At 37.3% G+C, this 21,581-nt stretch overlaps 1 protein-coding gene across 1 annotated transcript in view; it reads right to left on the bottom strand.

The window, feature by feature from the left end:
• The window catches only part of CNTN1 (contactin 1), a 216,047-nt gene that overhangs the window by 29,523 nt on the left and 164,943 nt on the right, over positions 1-21,581 (bottom strand). The window contains exons 15-18 of the mRNA XM_014871147.2: positions 10,906-11,026; positions 7,625-7,783; positions 4,233-4,382; positions 1,441-1,511 (exon numbers count right to left, since the gene is read on the bottom strand). Of these exons, the coding sequence (XP_014726633.1) occupies positions 1,441-1,511; positions 4,233-4,382; positions 7,625-7,783; positions 10,906-11,026 (501 nt within the window). The remainder of the gene's footprint in view (positions 1-1,440; positions 1,512-4,232; positions 4,383-7,624; positions 7,784-10,905; positions 11,027-21,581) is intronic.

Genomic DNA, 21,581 nt, shown 5'->3' with positions numbered 1-21,581 from the left:
ATGTGAAAAGCATAACTGCCTGAGTGTACAGGAAATACTAAAGTGGTCTTGTACTTCTGATCTTGCATTAGTCACTATTGTCCTGGTTATATTTTCTTTGTTTAGTTTGGTCACAGCCAAGCTACCACTGTATTGGAAATTTCATGAGTACCAGTCTTTACATGCAATACAAGAAGCATCTCTGTAGTTTGTTAAAGTTTTTAGAAGAAAAGCCTGTGAAGTAAAATAGGTCTTCTGCACCTGTCCGTTGCCTGAGTTCTTTTGCTTTTCAAAATAAGAGACCAGAATTAAGCCAGCTGGACACATTTACTTCCTAACCAATTACTAGGCGAACTAAGATACAACCTTTCCAATATATTGTAACAGAACTCTGGACCTTCTTTTTCAGAAGCTTATAAATCTTTTCTTCACTGCTAGAATACTTAGGAAGACTGAATAATATTTTGTACTCAATTAAAAAACAAAAACAAAAACCCAAAACCCCAAAACAAAATCCAGCCAGGAAAGCCCAAATCTGATAGCTCAAAGATATGGTTGGTTATTTCCTTCATACTTGAGAACTTTCAGAGACATATAATCAATCCTAAGTACAAAAAGAAGGAAATATCCATACGGATTAAAATGTGCATATTCATAAGGAGAATCCCTCTACAACAATACATGCTATTGGAATTATGACATCTTTACTTCCCACAAGAAAAAGCACTCTTCCTAGAAGTAATTCAGCTGCTATATGAAACAACTATTCCCCAAAGGACACAGATGGTATAATATGCCTTATGTATCTCATAGCCTAATGACAGTGAACAGAGAGGACAACAGAAAGCAAACTTGGTAATTTTCTCAAGCATAACATAACCATCTTTCTTTGCCAGAGGTAATGCTGCTGTGACTCTGTTTTTCCTGGATACTGATAGGCTCTGACATGAATCCAACAATATTTTTTTTTTAAATTTCTTCTCCCTAGCTTTGCCAAATATCCTGCAGTAGATTTCAATTCTCTCTTCCATGCTACTTTTGCCTATGCAACTTTGTTTATCGATCCTTATCGTCTCTTGTGCTGCATTTTGCTTTCCTCTTTTCCCTTCTTGCTCTACCTATATCCACAGTATAGGTAAGTTTTCAAAACCACTACTTCAATAGCAGAATGAAGACTGCTTTTAATGATGCATTATCACAGTCAGTATGTGTTTCAATCTCTTTGTTTTAGAATGTTTTACATGATATTATAGAAATGTCCAGCACATGAATCTCTAAGGTACTCTCTTCCCCATTCCTTTTCACGTATTTTTTCATGAGAAAAGTCTGAAAACCTATAATATTATATACAAATCCTGTTCTCACAAGACCCAGAGACAAACCATCCACAAGTTTCAGGAGGAGCAAGATCAGATATGAGATAGTACAGGTTTCATGCCATCTTGCATGCACAATACTTACCATCCATGTTATTGTCAGCTCTCGATTGCTTCCACCCCCTCCTCCAACATCAGAAGGAGCCACATTAGGAGCTAGTGAAACAGAAGAGACAAGAAAAATTACTACAAAGTATGCAGCAGACAGCTGCTAGGCCAATGAGCACACGTGGCACACACAATTAAAGTAATGATGCTGAGCAATCTGCCAAGACTAATGTATAGCTACTGCTTCAGGAAACATGCCAGCTGTAACTATAGCTAGCAATCATTCTTCCTTCTCCCTGTATTATCTACAAATATTTAACTGAATATTCAGGAATGGAAAATTTCTCATAAGTTTTCAAAGAATCACACTGTGTATTGTTCTTTGCTTTCCCAGATGTTGGTATGCCAAGAGCTCAAGCACTGCAGACTTGCACGTGTAATTACCTTAACACACTGAGATCAGTTCCACCTACTTCAATAGATTTACTTGCCATGTGTAAGATTAATAAACCCATGTGTCTATCCTTGAAGCACCGGCAGCCTAATTGTATCCCAGATTAGTGGAACATGTCTTCTTGATAGTCATGTTCAGGATGGGTAGATGTACCTGAGCAAAACTGGTACAGCATTTTATAATTTACTAATTGCATTTTACACTGATATTCTGTGTAATGAAATATGATCTGTTGATCTACCATTGGTGCACAGCTGGGTGGTAAAGCAGGATATTTTTGAGGACTCTATTATAAATCATTTCTATATTGTCATTTCTCTCAGACTCTTTGCACCTCTATGGTGCTTGTGTATTTATCTGCTGTCACTCAACACAGACACACAAAATACCACTGAAAACTTAGGACATGATAGCCTACCTATAGGGCATTAAATATGCCTCAGAAGTGAGCTACATACCCTACCTTAATTATGTGTTTACATAAAGGAATTCTGATAGGATCAGGCATTTTCTCCACTTAGCAGTGAAAGCCATAAGTCATAGTGCTCAAGCACTATATAAGTGTTTGCTGAGGCCTTCTCTGAGGGTCAGCTGAAGAGGAACACAAAGCAGAGCAGAACTAATGTTTTCAGACAGGATAAAAATATGTAAAAATAAATTTGAAATTTAGATTAGCATTCAACATATGGTTTGCATTATTTATTTCTGGACTTTCTGAAAAATTAGTGGAGATCAAGACTAAACATATGTATGAAAATTTGAGAGAAAGCTGGAGATTGTTACTTGACCTTATAATCATACTATCTATTATAAATATATAGCTTTAGAGTTATGTTAGAAGCAGAGGGTTGCTAGAATGCTTAAATAGTCAAAAATAGACAGGCTGCCAAAGAACAGGAAAAAACCTGACTGTTTAAAGTCTAACAAGTAATTCTTTTCTAAAGAATCTTCCTCATTTTCTCAACCATTAAACCCAGGCTTCTCTTTCTGTTAAGACCAGGTAACTAACTTAGACAACTATACTTAGACAATTACTCTAATGCAGCCAGAAGCTAAAGTACATAAAACCAGACGTTTATCCATTGAATATCGAGAAATCACTGTGAAATGTTGTTGATGAAGCAAGCTGTTTCATTAAAAATAAAAAACATTGCACACAGCCTTAGCATGCTAGTAAGTTACTGAAATTAGTTATCTACCAGAAGAGACTTCAAAACTGAAAAAGACGCTGACAACTTTTAAGAGACATTATTTGTTGCCCACATAGTGCAACAAAGACACAGCACTGTTTGTTGCCGTTTAACACAGAAAATGTTAACAATATCTAAAATATATGGACATGGGTTCTTGTTATTCATCTTTTTCAGAAATACATGAAAATGCACATGCAGTTGTACATACTGCTTCTGTAGTACCTTTGACATTGACAGTGTAACTGAAATCCTACTGTTGCTGCAAATTGCAGCTCCTGTGAGAAAACCCACTTGGGCACAGAAGTTGATCTGTAAACTGTGAATTATTTATACCCTATGTTGTCATGGCAGGAAGTGTTAACTGATGCCTAAGAAGACTACATTACCATTTTGTGTGGTTTGCCAAAACCTGTCTCACAGTCTGCCAGAGCTGTGCCTGGGGAATCAGGCAACAGACTACATAGACCACTTCCTGCAAAAGAGGTACATCCTCCCAGAAAACTGGAAAGTATGCCATTTTTGGGGAGGCTACAAAAAATGCCATGAACATAGCACACTGCAAACTGCAGGACACTCCCCCTATTCCACCTGTTATATCCTTAAATATGCTCTGAGCTACTAACACTGAGCAACCACACCGATAAGAGAGTATGTTGTGTTGGGTAATGTCACATATGTGACATGAAATAAGAAGACACCAGACCAAATCTTCAATCACAGAAAATCAGCATTATCCAGTAGAACACACATCCTGTCATGTATTCTTTAGTTAGACTACAAACCAAATGGCAAATGGACATTTTCCTTGTTAAATACATGCATATTTTTTCCTAAGTCCTGAACCATGGTCCCAAGCCTGCATGCACACATACACACAGAGCCTGGCTGACAGATACAGGGGGGAAACTCTGAAAGATGCAGAATGGTTCTGTTTCAGCAATGGAGACAAATCTGCCATACCATCATGTTTCTTTTCTGTCTGCTTTGATGCTATCACACCTTTATAGTTTGATACTTGCTTACTACAATCGTGGTAGTGGGTGGCTGAAAATGTATTCTCTGCACACTGGATCTTAACAACTGCTTTTTAAAAAGTAAAACCTAAAATTACCAAACTGATGAACAAGAATGTAAAAATTAAGAAACACATTAAAAGACCCCTGGCATTTTCAGTTTACGTACGAGCGCCTTCAGTTCTAATCCTCTGTGACGGCATACTAGGTTCTCCTGTCCCCAAAGTGTTTGTTGCTATTATCCGGAATTCATATTCCATCCATGGAATTAAATCGATCACTGTAGCAGATTCCATATTTCCTTCAATATCTGATGGGTCTAAAAAAAAGATTAAATGTTTTAGAAAACTTAGCATTTTCATTAGAAATTAAAAATTAGAAATTTTCATTAGAAAGCATTTTCACACTTAGGTCAGCAACAGTGTAGTTGATTGTGACAAAACTTGCACTATTCTGCAACCACACATAGACAACTAAAAGGAAACTTGATGTTGTACCTTAGGAATATCACATTTTACAAGGAGTACCCACAGCAGTGATTGGGAATTTGGAAATTATAACACTATCTTGGATAAACCCTTATTGACTTCTAAGTTTTAACTGGGTGTGAACTAGTATATGTAGTTATGAGATTTCCTTACTAATTACATATTGTAGGTGTAGAATTTCATTTTACCTACAGACAAATGAAATGAGAAACCTGTAACGCAGAAACAGTAAAATAAAAATTCATTACATGGACAGACAAGGGCTAGACATGTAGGGTTCAAACAATTGATGAAGAGTGGTTTATAAAACGTGGTCCTAATTTGGTGCACCTAATTAGTGAGCATGTTATAACTTGCTATCTGGTTCTGATCAACAAAGGTAAATGCTCTTGTAATTCCTGCGAAAAGACTTGTTATTGTCATAAGCATGAGTTTCTTTATCATAAATAAAATGAGTAACTCATGACTGTCTGCAATTCACAGACAATAGGAGTTGTTTCTACGGCTGGCTGCAGCTATGGAAAGACAGAGGATTTTCATTTATATACAAACAAGAGTTGTTTGTCAAATTAGAGTCTTGTGTTCAGAGGAGGATGAGAACTGAGATATTCTGCACTGGAAAGACAGCTGATTTACAATTAAAATATAAATGCAGTGCCTGCAAAAAAAAACTGGCAACAACAATGTAAGCACTAGATGGTGACGCCACTTCCCTCTTCCTAATGATAATTAAAATTTCATTCCAAAGTGAGGTCCTGAAGGAGAAAGGAACACACTTTCCATTTTTCTTTCTACCTGCCCACCACCGTCCCTCATCCTTATTCAAATTACTTTTTCTGTCTAGTCAGTAAAGCTATTGCAAACCTCCCATGTCATCCAAGTTGTGATATAAATTTGACACCCCTTCCTGGGCTACATCTGATCTCTTAATTTAATCTTACTGTCTCACAGATTCCCAGAACAATTATGAACACTTGGCGCAATGAGATTCTGATCTCCTTAACTGGAAAGAGCAACATAAATGTAAAAAACTTCTTACATAATCCATTAATACATATTTCCATACTGTGAAGTAGAATACACATCTTTCACAAAACACACGCAGTATTATGACACCTGAGATGAATGATTTGGTCGGGGGGAATAATGCTAGTAGTAAAAATAACAATATTTCCAAAATACAATGCCAAAATATATTTTCTTGTTTCACACATTGCAAATTAGCAGCATTAACTGATAGCCTAAGCATTTGGTGACAGATCAGTTTGGACTGTTCATCATGCTTCATTAATCTGAAAGTTAACACTGAATCAAACTGGGAGCAGCTCACCAATTAAGTAAAAGCTTGCAGGGATGCCAGTGATGGTTACTATGGTGATTTTACCTATTTTGAGGGAATCGTCTATTTATGAAAATTCCTAAGTGTGGCTCAAATGAAAAAGTAATGATTTTGGAAACACCAGAATAGTTACTTTCAACGTTTCATAAATTAATAGTGTGTATCTTTTGTGTTAGCATATTTAAAAAGGAATTCAGCAATCTAGATTCCTCCCTGTCCCACCCAAAACATAAATTCCACTCAGCATTCTTTAGGGTAAGATTCAAAGTCTGACTGAATGTCTCAAAGACTGTCTCAGTAATTATGAGAAGCAGAGAACTTCAGAGATGCAGAGTTCATCCCATCATGCCTATAACATTGCAAGTAAGGAATCTTCCCAAGAAGTGAGAAGAGTGGTTTCAAATCTTGAATCAGATAAAGTGAAGATATGGAACCACCACTTCTGTTAACTCTTACACCTCCATTTCCAGTTCCAGTAACAGGACAAAAACAGTGTCAGTTCTCACCTGAAATTCTCCACATTTCCTTTTTTTTTTTTAACTGAAAACTACAGAATGAATAAGAAATGAAATTAACTTATCCTGAAAAAAGCAGAGGCTCCCTCCTGTACATATTGTTACTGAATGGAAGAATCAGTTATTTGAACAGCTCTCATTTCTACATTATTTTTTTTTTTTTAAGTTCAAAGAAATCTATTCTACAGAAGCCATTAAAAAAGATTTAAGAGATAAGAAGGGGCTGGGGAACCTTCTGGGTTTATTTTCCAAGCTACTTTGACATAAAAAATATCAGTGCTGGCTGATGGAGGCAATCATATCCAAGAGAACCACATATACTACATAATCTAAAAGAAAAATATGATCTAAGGCAAAAGGCTTACTATAACTTTTTACTCTAAAAAATGTAACAGATTTTCAGTTCAATATGTCAGTCTATTTCTTACACATCTGTAGTTTCAAGTGAAAATTTAAATGGAAGACAACGACTGAAACTATTGATACTCTTAGTATTTAGAAATGCTGAGTATGTAATATCTTAATTCCATAGGAAAGCACTTAAATTGTAATTTGTAATGGTGGGCTAATGAAACATATTGATAGAAAAATTCTGTACAGCTTGTGACAATGCTATAAAGCATTCAGAGATACTAGTAGATGAAAAAAAATTTTAAAATTATGTTTTTATGTTAAGTCCTGCAAAAAATGATGTTAGCATGTCCTGTGCTCAGGTAGGTTTGTCTTTAACTGCAATTTTGTGGCACAATGATGACATCCAGTGGTTAGAAGGATAATCTTAGCTATCTTTTCTCTAGGAGCGCCAGTTTAAATGCAATTGGAACTTAGTCTGCTCCCAGGAAAAAGCAGAAAATTTTCACCAGCTTTCTCCATAACAAATACAGAAACGAAGATATCTACTTTTCATTCAAATTAACCTGTAAATAAATGTTTATGATTCCAGTAGTCGATGTTGAATGTTTCAGGCAACAAGGAAAGAGGCAAAAACACAGGTAGCAACTGTAGCCAGTTCTTTTCTGCGTTTCTTGATATACAGTTCAGGCCCTTCAAATGCTGGGAACAAAACTGTTGACAAGACACTGACAGGACAGTAAACCTGCAGGAAACATTAACAGCATCTCTTGTTTCCTTCTACTGTAATTACTTTCTGATTAGTCAAACTTTCTAACAATCATACTTTAAAACTTACTGTCTTTATTACTTCTGGCATTACTCTTACCTGTTTTGGCATCCTTCCACTCTTCAGATAGAAAGGTTTTTGACTGGATAGTGTATTTAGAAATAGGACTATGATTGTCTGTTCCACGACTCCAGGTAAGTGCTACAGCAGTGTCTCTAATTTCTTCTACTCTTATACCTCCAGGGGGGCCAGGAGGACCTGGGGAAAAAAAAAACGGAGAAAAGAAAAAAAAAAAGTACCATTAACAAATTAAATATGCTGAAAATATTAAATATTCATCAACTTTTAATATTCTATGGCATGATTCAGAGGACAGCTGCTCTTGCATTTTATAACTACCATATAAAACTTCCATTATTCTTGCCTAATCAATACTGAGATAATCTTAAATGAAAAGATGATACTTTGAAAATGTTTCTGCTCTCTTTACCAAACAAAACTGAACTCAGAAAAAAACCCAACAAATGTTCCTTCTCAAATTCTACCTAATGATGACATTACTGGAGCCCACCTTTAACCTACGCTTGTGCTTGTGCCTTAGAGGTCCTGGCTACAAGTTACGTGGAAAACCCTGTTACTTATTTTGGAGAAAATTCATATCTTAAAAGAGATTTCTATAGATCTCTTGCCGTTTTTATTTGCCTTCATATTACCCCCGTATGGTAAACCCCTCATCAGGTTCAAAGTTCCTACAAAGTTCTGGTTTTGTTATTGTGCTTCTGTTTTATATGATACACAGGTGTCTGATACATACTAACTGTTGTGCAAAAACAGATACACTGCATTAAGACAACTGAGACATATTTTCTGCTTCAACATTCAGAGATAATAATATGCCAACATGATTCAGATAATTATCCCACGACCTGATTGAACAAGTCACAGAGAATATTAAAAAAGCCCAACAATACCATCATATATTTCTCTGCACTATTTACAGAGAAACCACAGAGAATCAAAACAACAAAAAAGAAGAGAAGGAGATTTCTACATCAGATCTAAACAAACAGTGTGCCAAATGTATTTTCAGCTCTTGAGCTCTTTTTTTCTCCATACAGCTGAGCAAAAGGACTCAAATGAAATTAACTGAATCAAAAGCATATAATACTAGCATATACTGTTGTTCCTTGGTTTCAATGAATATATCCTTCAAGCAAGAAGGTTCATTCCTTACATCTCCCTTTCAAAGTAAGGAAACTAAATACCTCACTACCTGTGGAAACAGCTTCTTACTCTTTGCAAATGATGCACAAAATAGAAATTGTTGCTAAGAGCAGAGTTTTAAGATGAGGGCTGTTGATCAACTCTCCACCCTGGTAACATGCATATTTGCTATTCCAGCTCTAAGGACACACATAGGTATGGTCTGATGAGAGACCCATTCTCCTGCAAGACTGTTCACTTCAGAAGCCTGCAGGCTGGAAGGTGTGGAAAGGTTCATCAGTCCCAACAATTTTCTTTCTTTCTTCAAGAGATTCCCCTTACAGCTTCTCACCTCACCATCAGCTTCTGAAAATGGCATCTCTCAGGAAACACCAAGGGCCATAGGAAAAGGGTCCATAGGAAAGCTGATACTGGACCCACAATTAACCCTGAGATTGGTATTTCCTTTAACAATGGGGCATGATTCCACTGGGTCCAAATACAGTGGGCAGAGCCAGGTGCTGATATGGTAGTCCCAGGTACCAGGGGCTGTGAACTGGGTGCATCCAGGTGACAAACTGCTGCATATATCCCAGCAGTCCATCCAGGAGGCAGTTACCCAGAGCACAGCCTGAAGCACATCCCAGAGGCAGGACCAGAGCCAGAGCTGGAAGCAGGCACTCAGTAACACAGCCCCAGCAAGGCCAACAAAGGGCCAGTAAGGTCTGTAAGTGCATGCAGGGGCTTCAGCATACTAACCTCATTAACAATTTAAACAAGATCACATAGATCACTCCATGGGAAATGTTAAATTGTTTTGTGGACAAAACATCTGTATGTGCCTGCAGTGACAGTGGCTATCCCTTTACTGCTCTCTGATGACATGCTCTGGAACACAGCTCTTTGTTGTCATACTCTGTTGTCACCTCTGCCTTCCTTCAATGCAGTGAAACTACAATCCCAAATTTGTTGTATTTCACAAAGTATTTACTCTTGGCCTGGTAAGATGATGAGTCTTACACAAAAAAGGCAGCTATAAGCAGAACTGTGTTCATTGTATTAAAATCTGAATTTTGAGAACAAAATGAATGCTAATTTCTTCTACAAAATAGTCTCTGAGAAATGTCTCTAATTACTGGGTTGGAAGAGGAATCAAAAGCTTGATAAAGCACCTTGTCTTTTAATTTTTAAAAGGAATTGCTTACATAAAACTAAGGCATATGAACAGATCCTACTCTTTTACTTTGCAGATCTATTCTGTAGTTTCATCACTTACCATATTTGCTTTGACATTTCATCCAAAACTGATGACATTTCATGGGCTGTTAATACCCAGCAAAAATCAAATGCAGAAATATTCAACTGCACAATAACCTGAGATGACAGAAGTTCAGAACCACAACACTAGCTGTACTTCAGCTGCTACACAGCTCTGTGGTGTAACTCAAATGTGGGGCAAAACATAACAGCAAGGCAACTCAATGTACAAGTTATAGAGGCTTGAACTTTCAGCAAAACAGAGTATTAGCACTTCAGAATGTGTTATGCCCACAGGCATAAAAGAGAGCAAAATGCCCGAAGGACATTAAGCCATTAAAACTTCACACTATAACAGATCTTGTAGGACACATACTACATGAGCAAGAAGAGCATTTTGAGACTGCAGTAACACTTGACAGACATGAACCAGATAAAAACAGAGTGATAAACTTAACCTCAGATGTCTTGGTTTCTGCAATTTGAAAAATCAGAATCCTTGTAATGTAGGCCTAGTATTATACACAATAATTTAATACATACAGCTTTATGAAAAATGAAAAGTGACTTAGAAATGTATCCAGGAGATACATTGAAATGATCCTTGAAATCTATTTTTAATAATGAACACCACAATGAACTATCTAAAAATTGCTTTCACCTAAGAAAAATACCCATAATCAAAAAACCTTTATTTCTTCTCAGGAAAACACATTCTCAGTTAGACCTCTAAATGTCTGCAAACAAATCAGTATCCTGAGTAGACTTTTATGATTTTGCATGTTTATATGCTTTCATTTTAATTTCTGCTCTCTGTTGTTGAGAAATCACATATCCTAAACAATCAGAAACACTCTTTTCTTGGTGTCTTGTCTAGGTGAAAAACCAGTCACATTTCTGTATTACCTGGAGAAGCTTACCTCTTACCACAAGGTCAGCTGAAGCTGAGGAGTTGTCCACAATTGTCTGAGCAGTGCACATGTACCTCCCTGCGTGCCGCAGCTGAACATTTTTAATCAGCAGCTCGCCATTGGATTTAATCTGTCACAAAAACAACACTTAGTGAAGCTGGTAAATATCCCTGTGCAGCTAGATGATACCTGTCTGCACATTCCTCCCAACTGATTTACAGTGGTTGCTATTTCTAAAAAGTAAGTGCTTACTTTGAGAATGGATCACCCTCAAACATACATCTGATTTATAGTGATGCCTGGAAACCCAAGGCATCAATAGGACAGCTGTTGAAAGTGTCCTGTGTTTCCCGAGGACCTGCAGCTCTTTACTGGGCATGAAAAAAATAGACACCTTAGTAAATGATTATGAAGTCAGTATTTCCCTCTTACTTTTTGAAGCCCATATCTGAACACTAAATTGAGTCAAGAATTTGTTCATAAACCACAGTCAGATGATTTTTCTGCACGATCACTTGCTTTTTCTAAACACATTGGCAGGACAGCATGCCATGGAGTCCTACTAACAGAGCTGCATGCTGTTTGGCTCTTTTTTAATCCTAAAGCAGTACCTGAGTTTTGATCTCACAGAAGCTACAAGCACAGCCTAAATAAAGGTGCACCAAGACCTGCCCTGTACTCCTGTGGCCTCTCTTGCTGCTGAGGCCCCTGTCAGGCTGGACAGGCTCTTCCCCTGGCTCAGCTCTCACTGCTCCTTGGCAAACAGCGGGACCCCAGGAAAGCTATTTATCGTTCAACAAGGCTCATACACTCATCATCCCAGACCTTAATCATTCCTTAACACTCTTCACCAATGCCAGACTATTGGGAAATGTGCAGCAATGTTTCCAGATGGCTGTGTGGGCCACTGGCTACCTTTGGCTGTACAGAGAGACAAACGGAATATAGTACTTTTATCCTATGACACTTCTGAGTAACCAGATGTGCGCCTGTAAAAGAACGAGTAGAACAGAGACCGCAAGGTGCATCACAGCTATTAACGAAAACACATTTTCAACACTTAAGTGTTAAAAACTAACACACTTGAAATATTTTGCTTTTCCATCCTGCATTTTATTCCAGAAAAAGATTACTAGGCCAAATCAATGGGTTATACATGTGCTAGTCTTAAAGGGATTTCACAAAAAACCCAAATGTTCTCTCCAAAATACATCTTAACTTTCATGGAAGCAAAAGTGCTACAAAAAATTAACACATGGGTTTATATCACACTATATCAACAGGGGCAACATTCAGATTTCCTAATTCACTGAAAATTGTTCAAAAATGTAACTGGAAACATCCCCCCACCCCCAGAAAAGAAAAGAAAATCATCAATGCATAGACTTTTACATGCAGCAATAAAAGCAATTCATATGCAAAATGGTATGAACAAAAAGAAATTGGAAAAATATTTAGGTGTAAGAATTAGTGTGATCATTATCACAGACTCTGGGTAACAAAATAGACCTTTGAGACAATCTCAAATATTAGGGCTTTGTCTCTGCATTTAGACATTCAGAAGAAATGAAATAAAGTTAATGCCATCCAGTTTATGTTTCCTGATTGAAAAAGGATGAGGGAAGAAAGTAATGTTAAATCTTTTCCAAATTCTCTGAAACTAAAATGAGAGCTTATAGTCTATATTTAGGGGAGATTAAAATACCAGATAACACTACCCTTTTCCTTTCCAGACTCCAGTGAGGATTTTGCTTGCCAGCTTCAATTTCTGCTGGCATAAAATTTCAGCACAAACTGAAATCCGTTAACATGATTTTTTTTAGATCCAATATAAGAATTCACATATTTAAGAAATTACTGTGGTAAATAAATAATTGAGCGAAAGAAGAATCAAGCACACATAAAAGAAAGTGCTTGATTCTGGCTAGCAATACTTCAGCTGATTGCCTTACAGGGTCAGCAAGAAAGGCAGGTTACACTGTGCCTTGTTTTTTTTGAGCAACACAAGTGCTACTAGCAAGGATCAAACAGATCTGCTGGATCAGTGAACAATCCAGTATTCCTGATATATTCCATATAATTTCTCTCTTAGTTATTATTAAACTATTTTCATATGTATATATATATATTCACACTTTTCACTCAAGGCTAATATGACATGGCTTTTAATTTGATTTGTCGAAGTGCATGCAGCCTACAGAGATGAGGAGAGTCATTTCTGTGCTCATGCCTCCCCAGTTTACTCATGAGAACTCCAAGGAGACTGCTGTCACAGACAGCATCCTTTGAAAATGTGCTGGAATTACTACATAAGTGAGCACTGTCTGGCTGAACACCTGACTGATCATGTGAGCCCCACAGTGGGCTGAGCAATTCTGTCAACAGCTTCCAGGGAACAAAGAAGGCAGCTACCTGCTCCTCTGCTCTACAAAAAATTACAACAAAGAGCTGCAAAACATCAAATTCTTTGACTTTTCAGTTCCTGTTTTTCACATGGTTATTGATATTTTGGTGCGTGTTGTTTTTTGGTTTTTGGGTTTTTTTTAAATTCTGCTCTTACTGGTTTTGGTTTTAATAAAAAAGACAAACAGTTCCCTATTTGACTGCTGTGTATTAGTTCATTAACACTAAATGTCATCCTAGAAAGAATCACAGTGCCTGTGATTCTCTGATCATTGCTTGCATTTTTATCTGCAAATAAACTTCAGCAAATGCTGGGTAAAGCAATACGGTTTAGAAACAGACCAGAATTCTCATAATCATATTTTTACTTCAAAAACAAATTATTACAAATTTTTACTAGGACTCGTACTCATTAATTTCTATGTTATCACTTTAATTAACATACTTTATTGTATTTATTAATTATGTGCCCATATACTTGCACTAACAATAATTTCCCTTACAGGAACTTGGTCTTATAACCTAAATTATGAAAAATATGGAAAAAATGTAACATAATTTAAAAAATCATCAATGTATAAATATGGTGTTGTATCTTGTTGCTTCAGAAGCTCTCCTGGAGCAGGGTTTTATGGAGTTGGTAATGAAGGTTTCCGTACCTCTGAAGAAGCCTAAGTTCTTGGTGGTAAAAGAAGAGCTTACCAAGCAAAATGCGAGCACAGGCATCAGCGAATTCTGCCCACAAATTAGATATGAATGTACTGTATGTTTTCATCCAAAAACCTCAGCTTGGCTACATTTAAAAATGCCTTCCTTAACTCAGAGAAGACCGAATCACAGACTGGAAATAGTGATAGCAATACTCAGGGATGTTCCAAGTATCTGTGGTTCACCACTCAGTATTTACCAAGTTTCAAGCCAATACTTTCATCATATAAGCCTTATATTTATGATTTAATAGCGATGTCAAAAATAGCATTCTATGACCTATTTCTGATAGTCACCGTTTTTTCTCACCATCACCTTTGCCAGGGCACTAAATTGCCGAAAGCCACCAGAATGTGCCCTGTACAATTAAGAATAATTTATAAGAATCTAGTGCTTTGATGGAAAACAGTGTTTATCCACTGTTGTTGGGCCCTCAGAGACAACAAAGGAACTTCTGTTAGTATTACTTACAAGCCTTTTGTAATAAGAAAGTTAACTTGGCAGAAATAGAAGAACCTGGTAAGCAGAGACAGAGTGTTTTTTTAAAATACAGGTTCTAAAATTAGACATTTGATCTTCAGCATTGTTTAATACACAAAAGATGTAAAATGGTAAGAGAATCAATAAGAAGTAATCTGGAAGAGATGGGATTCTTGGTGATGAGATCAGTTTATCCAAAGCTAGAAATAATTTAAAAAATATTTTTCTACTACCTGTACCTAAAATTATTAAATCTAATTGAGCTCATGTGAATTGATTTGATCCTGCCAGTACATAATTAGCTGTGTGGTTGCTAAAACCAAAACAGATAATCCAACAGCTGTTGAGGTATGTTAATGCAAATGTGATTATGGATGTTTTCCTGATACCGACATCAGATACATGGGAACACCCCCAGTGCAACACTACTGTCTTAATCCTATTCACCTGAGACCTTGTTTTGCCTTATAAGCCATAGTTACAGATAAATAAAAAACCCAGCAGGATAATAATGACAGTCATTCCTACTAAAGAATCTTTTCCTTCAGTGAGCTATATTTATATATAAAGGATATACAGTGTTAATTCTATGCTTGAGATGTGGAGTGAGAAGTATTTCCAACAAATATACTGTTCTCCGTTCAGCACACCACTGAGAATTCCTGAGGACACTGTGCTTTGTACCAGTATCCCTGTGGTAATGGGCCTTGTAATTTCACTTATAACAGCAGAAAAAGCCTAGGTACTTGCTCACTTATGTTCATGGCCCACAGAGTTATGGCTGAGAACAAAAATTCAGAATACACTGCAAACTACTTTTCTGTGAGCAGTGTTCACACCTTGCTTTCCCAGCTCCTGCTATCTAACTACAGAAGGTACATGAATTTTGGTAGTCTAGTAAGTCTCACAAGCACATAAATGTTACAGTCAACTGCTTTTGCAGAGTACTTTAATTCTAGCACAGAAGTTGGCAGATCTTCATCTACTAAACAAAGTACAATTATTTGTGCTGTAAGTAGAAGTTTCCTCAAAGGCTTCTGCCAGAGAAAACTGCTTGTTGGCTTTGCCCTCAGCATTATTATATCTTCTGCTTTCCTTCCCTTCCTTGCTCCTAACCACTGACTCCATCCATCTCATTCCATGCTCACTAGGTCATTATTAGGCCATTGCCTCTAAATATTACTCCAAACCTACCCAAAATAGGGTAGCTTTGAAGTAATATTTAGAGTGACTTCCAGCTCACTCATGTCTAAAGCACCTCCCTAATACATCAGGGCACTGAAAGCAGTGTACTGAGATAGTACCTTGAGAGAGTCCTGGAACTCTCTTTCATTAAAAGAAACCCAGTAAGTAGTTGATTTGGTTGGTCATTCTTCATCAACAATCACCTGCCACTTTAATACGTTTAAAATCTGTACTAAATGAGCTCACTACAACTCTGGCTTTGTTCTATAAATAACCTCTTCTTCCTAATCAGTGTGTAACTGAGCTTTCCTATTTTGAATAACCTGGTTTCAGCCCCAAAGTGACCTGTTTAGTGGGTGAGGGAAAGGCTGTGGATGTTGTCTGCTGGACTTCAGGAAAACCTTCGACACCATTTGCCACAACATTATCCTGGAGAAATTGGTTTCCTATGGCTTAGATGGGTGGATTGTTTGCTGGGAAAAAACTGTCTGGGTGGCCAGGCCCAGAGAGTGGTGGTGAATGGAGTTAAATCCAGCTGGCAGCTGGGCACCAGTGGGATTCCCCAGGGCTCAGTACTGGGGTCAGTCCTATTTAATATCTTCAGTGATGATCTGGACGAGGGGATCAAGTGCACACTCACTGAGTTTGCAGAGGACACCAAGTAGGGCAGGAGTGTTGACGTGCTGGAGGGCAAGAAGGCTCTGCAGGATGATCTGGACAGGCTGGATCAATGAGCCAAGGCTAATTTTTTGAGGTGAAAGCCAGGTGTGGGTCCCACACTTGGGTGACAACAACCCCTGGCAGTGCTTCAGCATGGGGAAGAGTGTCTGGAAAGTGGCTTAGTGGAAAAGGACCTGGGAGTGCTGGTTGACAGCAGCTGAACATGAGCCAGCATGTGCCCAGGTGACCAAGAAGGCCAAAGGCATCCTGGCTTGTATCTGAAAAAGTGTGGCAAGCAGGACTAGGGCAGTGATTGTCACTCTGTACTTGGCACCAATGAGGAGGCACTTCAAGTACTCTGTTCAGTTTTGGGCCCCTCACTGTGGCTTTAGGTCCAGAAAAATCTCTTGTGAGAGTTTTTCCAGTCCAGTTTTCTCAGGCTCTGCTAGAGCTCTTTCCCAAAGCTAGCTGCCTTTCTCTAACATAAACATAAGAGAAGAATTAATAACAAAGATAAAACACCTGATGCATACATGACAAGGCCTGTGAAGAGGTGTCACTTTTGCTGGACCAATCATCTGTATTCTGTTCCTAGAGTTGCAAGAGGCTGTATTTAAGCAAGGTGTTTCAGAATAAAGTTGTCTCTTTCCTATCTTGAAAGATGACCATGTATCTGTGTGTCTTATTTCCACTGCTCCAAAAGGTTAAATCCCTACCCTCCAGCTACACTTCACAGCAAGAAAGACATTGGGGTGCTGGAGCAAGTCCAGAGAAGGGCAACAAAGGCTGGTGATTGGATTGGAGCACAAGCGTGATGAGGAGCAGCTGAGAGAACTGTGGATGTTCAGCCTGGAGAAGAGGCTGAGGTGGGACCTTATCACTACTTACAACTACCTAAAGTACTGGGAGTTGGTCTCTTCTAAAAAACAAGGGAAAAATTTCTCTATGGAAAGGGTTGTCAGGCATAGGAACAGGATACTCTGGGAAGTGGTTGAATTATCAACCCTGGAAGTATTCAGATGTACAGATGTGGCACTTAGAGACATGGTTTAGAGGTGGACTTCACAGTGCTGGGTTAACAGTTAGACTCAATGCTCTTGAAAGGTCTTTTCCATCCTAAACTATTCTATGATTCTGTAATTCTATCTAAATATTTTACTCCAATTCTTCAGTTCTCTTGAACTTTCAATTAATTTCCTGGTTTACAGCTGGAGCTAGACTAAACACTTTGCAAGGAGGACTACCAGGGAAAGCAATGAGGAAAAATGGAAATTAAAATCCTTGTTTATTTTCTGCTGCAGGTAACAGCGGAATCATAGAACAGTTTAGGTTGGAATATAGATTTATACAATAAAACCAAGTCTCTCTGTACCAATCTATTGAAGCAGGAGCATGTGGTAGAATAACTTTGCCTATTCATGTCCAGCCAATGAACTGCAATTGAAAATAATGTACAAAAACCAGGCAGCTATAAATCTCTACTCTTCTAATCTGATTTTTACAGTTCAACTTGTTCTTTGTTGTTTACAAAACCATCGATTTTTGGAGAAGAAACGAAGTGTTTTGGCAAACACTATCTCCAATCTAGAATTTATCTCACCTCTTTCAGAAATCTGCAGTGTGAATTTTGGTATCTAGACTAATCACCTTTAACAATTAAACAAAGAAACAGGCTCTTCCATGTGTGTTGCACTTAAATGAAAAGTACCTGTCTGGCCATGTATGTCCAGAATATTATGAGTGTCATCCTAGAAGACTGTAAAGCTTTCTGTACTTCAAAGAGAGATAAACTAAGAGGAATAATATTTGCATAAGGAAAAAACAAGCTTTTCACTATTCAGAGAAGTCTACACTACTGCAGGTTAACCACAAGACAGCTGCAGGGATACAGAGCTGGTTATACGCAGACACCTTGGATTCAGAAGCTACTTCAAAGCTGAATAGGGCCTGAGCTATGGGCCCTGCAAGTTCTATGCTGAATAGAACTCCCTTTGTCTGCCTTTGTGCCATGTCCCTGCACCTTTAAACACTGGGAACAACACTGCAAAAACCTAGAATTCACACTTCAGAGTCAATGTGGATTCAGCATGTCTTAATTCCTTCTCTATAGCAGTCATGACACTGACGTGTGTCAGCATCAGCTTGAGAAATGCCCCTTTATATGAAAATATCAAAGGTAACAAGTCAGTTGTCTCTATGACAAAATTAATCACCTGGCTTTAGTGTGTCGTTCTATCACCACTTACTCTTTCTTTGAATACTTAAAGAAGAAAGCTATTTTCAAGCAGGTCAACTTCCTGAACACTTGCACAATGCAGTTTAACTTATTAAAGATAAAATGGTGATAAAAATATCAGAATTTCAGGTTCGCTGATATCACTTAAGGCAACTAAGAAATAATGTAGCAATCAGAAATACTGTCGGTATGGAAACCATTTTAAAATGTGTCATGTCACTAAGACAACTACAAACTAAATTTGAATTCTTCCTAAGTCTATGTACAAGTTTCTATGACTTGAACCAGTTAAATTATGGAGCTCCTTTTCCTGACTATCCATACAAATGGACTAGTGGGACTCAAAAGTATAAAAAAAAGACTCCTTTTTTGTAATGAACTTAAAGGAATATTCTTGTTTGGATACTGTATGTATTTTTAAATATAAATATCTTAAAAGTAATCTTTTCAATCTTTAAAAATATATGATAAAAATCAGATCTAAAAATAACAAAAAAAGAAACATTAAGAGTTTTCCAGATTACTTGAAGAGTATCTTTTCGGGACTTGAAAAGATGTCCTAAAGTTCAGTTCCTCAATCAAATGATCAGAAGAACCACCAAACATGAAGTTAAAAGTAATCTATTTAATAGTAATATTTTGAAGATTCCATTTGACTCTTTGGAAACTAACCAATTCTTTTTTCTTTTTCTTTTTTTGCCCTTTGAATACTGCTGTCACAGGAAATGAAAAAATATCCTTTTGAGAAATTAATTTTAGCACTAATGTAATGCAAATTAGCTTTGCCTTCAGCAACGATAGAGATACCAAAACTTGCATTTAAAAAAGAAGAATTATGCAGGTGTTTACCTGAATTTAATTAGCATTTCACTATGTCTATATGACAATAATAATAATATTATTTTGAGAACTGAAATACTGTGGCTCTATCAAGTTTAAACAACTTGATCTGCATCGTCACATAAATTAATGGTGATACTATCAGAGGGACAGATGAGGATCCTTCATCAACAGGAAATTATAGCACAGAGTACATGCTTCATGTACCAGGAAATCTTAATATTCACAGTGGAATATCTTTTTCTTTTGTGCTTGTGAAGTGCTGGTGAGCACGTTTTAAGCTCAGCAGTTTGGGCTGCTGCTGTCAAGTGTAAACCAGCTCACCCTTTACATCCAAGAAAACCTGAGCAAACCTGCCACCCAGCGACTTCAGCTCAGAACTGCCAGGGAGAGGGAAACTAACAAGAGAAAAGAGAAAATCCCTTTGCTTGCCCAGAAAGGAGAAAAGCCCTTAATGCAACAATATATTATCAAATAGAATAGAAAATTAATAGAGCAGAAATACAGAAAGTGCATATTCCTCTTAATTATATCCTATATAAACATTAGATTTGCTGAACTTGTTAAAAAATTCTGCATTTGTTATTACTTACGCACTGAACCACCTAACATCTATAAATGCAGACTTCAAATGCAATCCTTATGTCCCCTCTGTCCCCGACAAAGACAAAGATGCCCTCTGGTAGAAGAGTAACAAAGAATATTCGCACTTGCTTTGCATTTGAAAGCCCAGAATTAAGGCTTAGGAATGCAAAACAAAAAGATGCCTCTGATAAAATAATTTCGACCAGTACTGACAGATCAAATACAAAAAAAAACAAGAAATATCCTTCAGGAAGGATATCCTTCAGGGGTTGTTCAGGTTACTTACTGACAAGTAAATTATATATAAATATATAAATGGATATATAGATCTAAACCACTTAATTTTAAAGGTCTAAGCGAATTAAGAGTTCCTCAGCTTCTTTTGAATCCTGTGGAGTATCCCTATAATGTATTGAAAAAGGAAACATTCCAGCATAAGATTCAACACATACATGAAGAGAAGCACCTCTTTCCCTCCCTCTGCAGATCACAGAAAGTTTGTAGAGACCAAGGTAGTATAGAAATTTTTGAAATTAAGCACTTCAATAAAGGGTCCAAAATACTGTGGAGATAATCAAAATTTGAGATCAGAAGTCCAAGACCACTGGCTATCTGGAAGATGAAACAGGTAGCTGGGAACTAGTGTCAATCTTCCAAGAGAATTACACATTTTCTGAAGGGCTTATTTAGTCCCATATTTGTCAACTTGAAATGCTTTGCTATAAAGTGCCTAAAATCAGGATTATATTTCAGAATTAATTTCCCCTAAAAGGAAAAATAATACAGTTTACGTCTATTTTTATTATTTAGAGGAAAGTCCAAAAAGTATACATCAGTGATATAAAAATTTTTGTTTAACATGTTCGACACATGATCTACAGATGGAGAAAGCTCAGGTTCCTTTCTCTTGCACTACAAACTCTTTTGATAAAGCTATTTTTCCATTCCTTCCACACCAAAATAACAGATTCATCAACAGTTTCAGTCTGTTTTTCTGTTCTATGGAACAAATTTCTTTGTGTGATATCTGTCAGGTAGATAAAAGCAATCAACTAAATAAAATCTGACACAGACTGATTTTATTTGCTCTTTTTGCTCTTTTACAAGTCGTTAGTTTACTGGGGTTTTACTCTTTAAGCTCAATTTTTGTCTAACGCTCAGACTCATTCCAGTCTTTATCTAAGGACAAACTAATGAAATTAGGAGGCAATTCAAGCTTTTTCAAGGTATTCCTATGCATTAATTACTCAACTGGAGTGTAAATATAGACCAATTGAAAGTGACATTAGCCACCTGCAGGAAATGTTTTGAAAGATGCCAGTGTACAGGAGAATACATACTTACTAATTCCTGAGGCAAAACAAAATACACTACTTACTACCCTGCTGCTGGACATAGACTTTCAGGAGATTTATTGCAGAAAGGAATGTATATCTTTGGGTTGCAACTGCATCAGCTGATCTTACCATACTACTACTGGCTTGTTGGACATGTTCTCTCACTGAAAGAGAGCAGTGTGACTTCTTAACTGTGTCTTAGAACTCAGCAAATGAGCAGGCTGAGGCAACTCTTGACTCCTTAAAGGGCT

This window comes from Sturnus vulgaris, chromosome 5 (genome assembly GCF_052056855.1).
Source record: "Sturnus vulgaris isolate bStuVul1 chromosome 5, bStuVul1.hap1, whole genome shotgun sequence".
NCBI lineage: Eukaryota > Metazoa > Chordata > Aves > Passeriformes > Sturnidae > Sturnus > Sturnus vulgaris.
The sequence above is the reverse complement of the archived record's forward strand: the minus strand, read 5'-3'. Positions and strand labels throughout refer to the sequence as shown.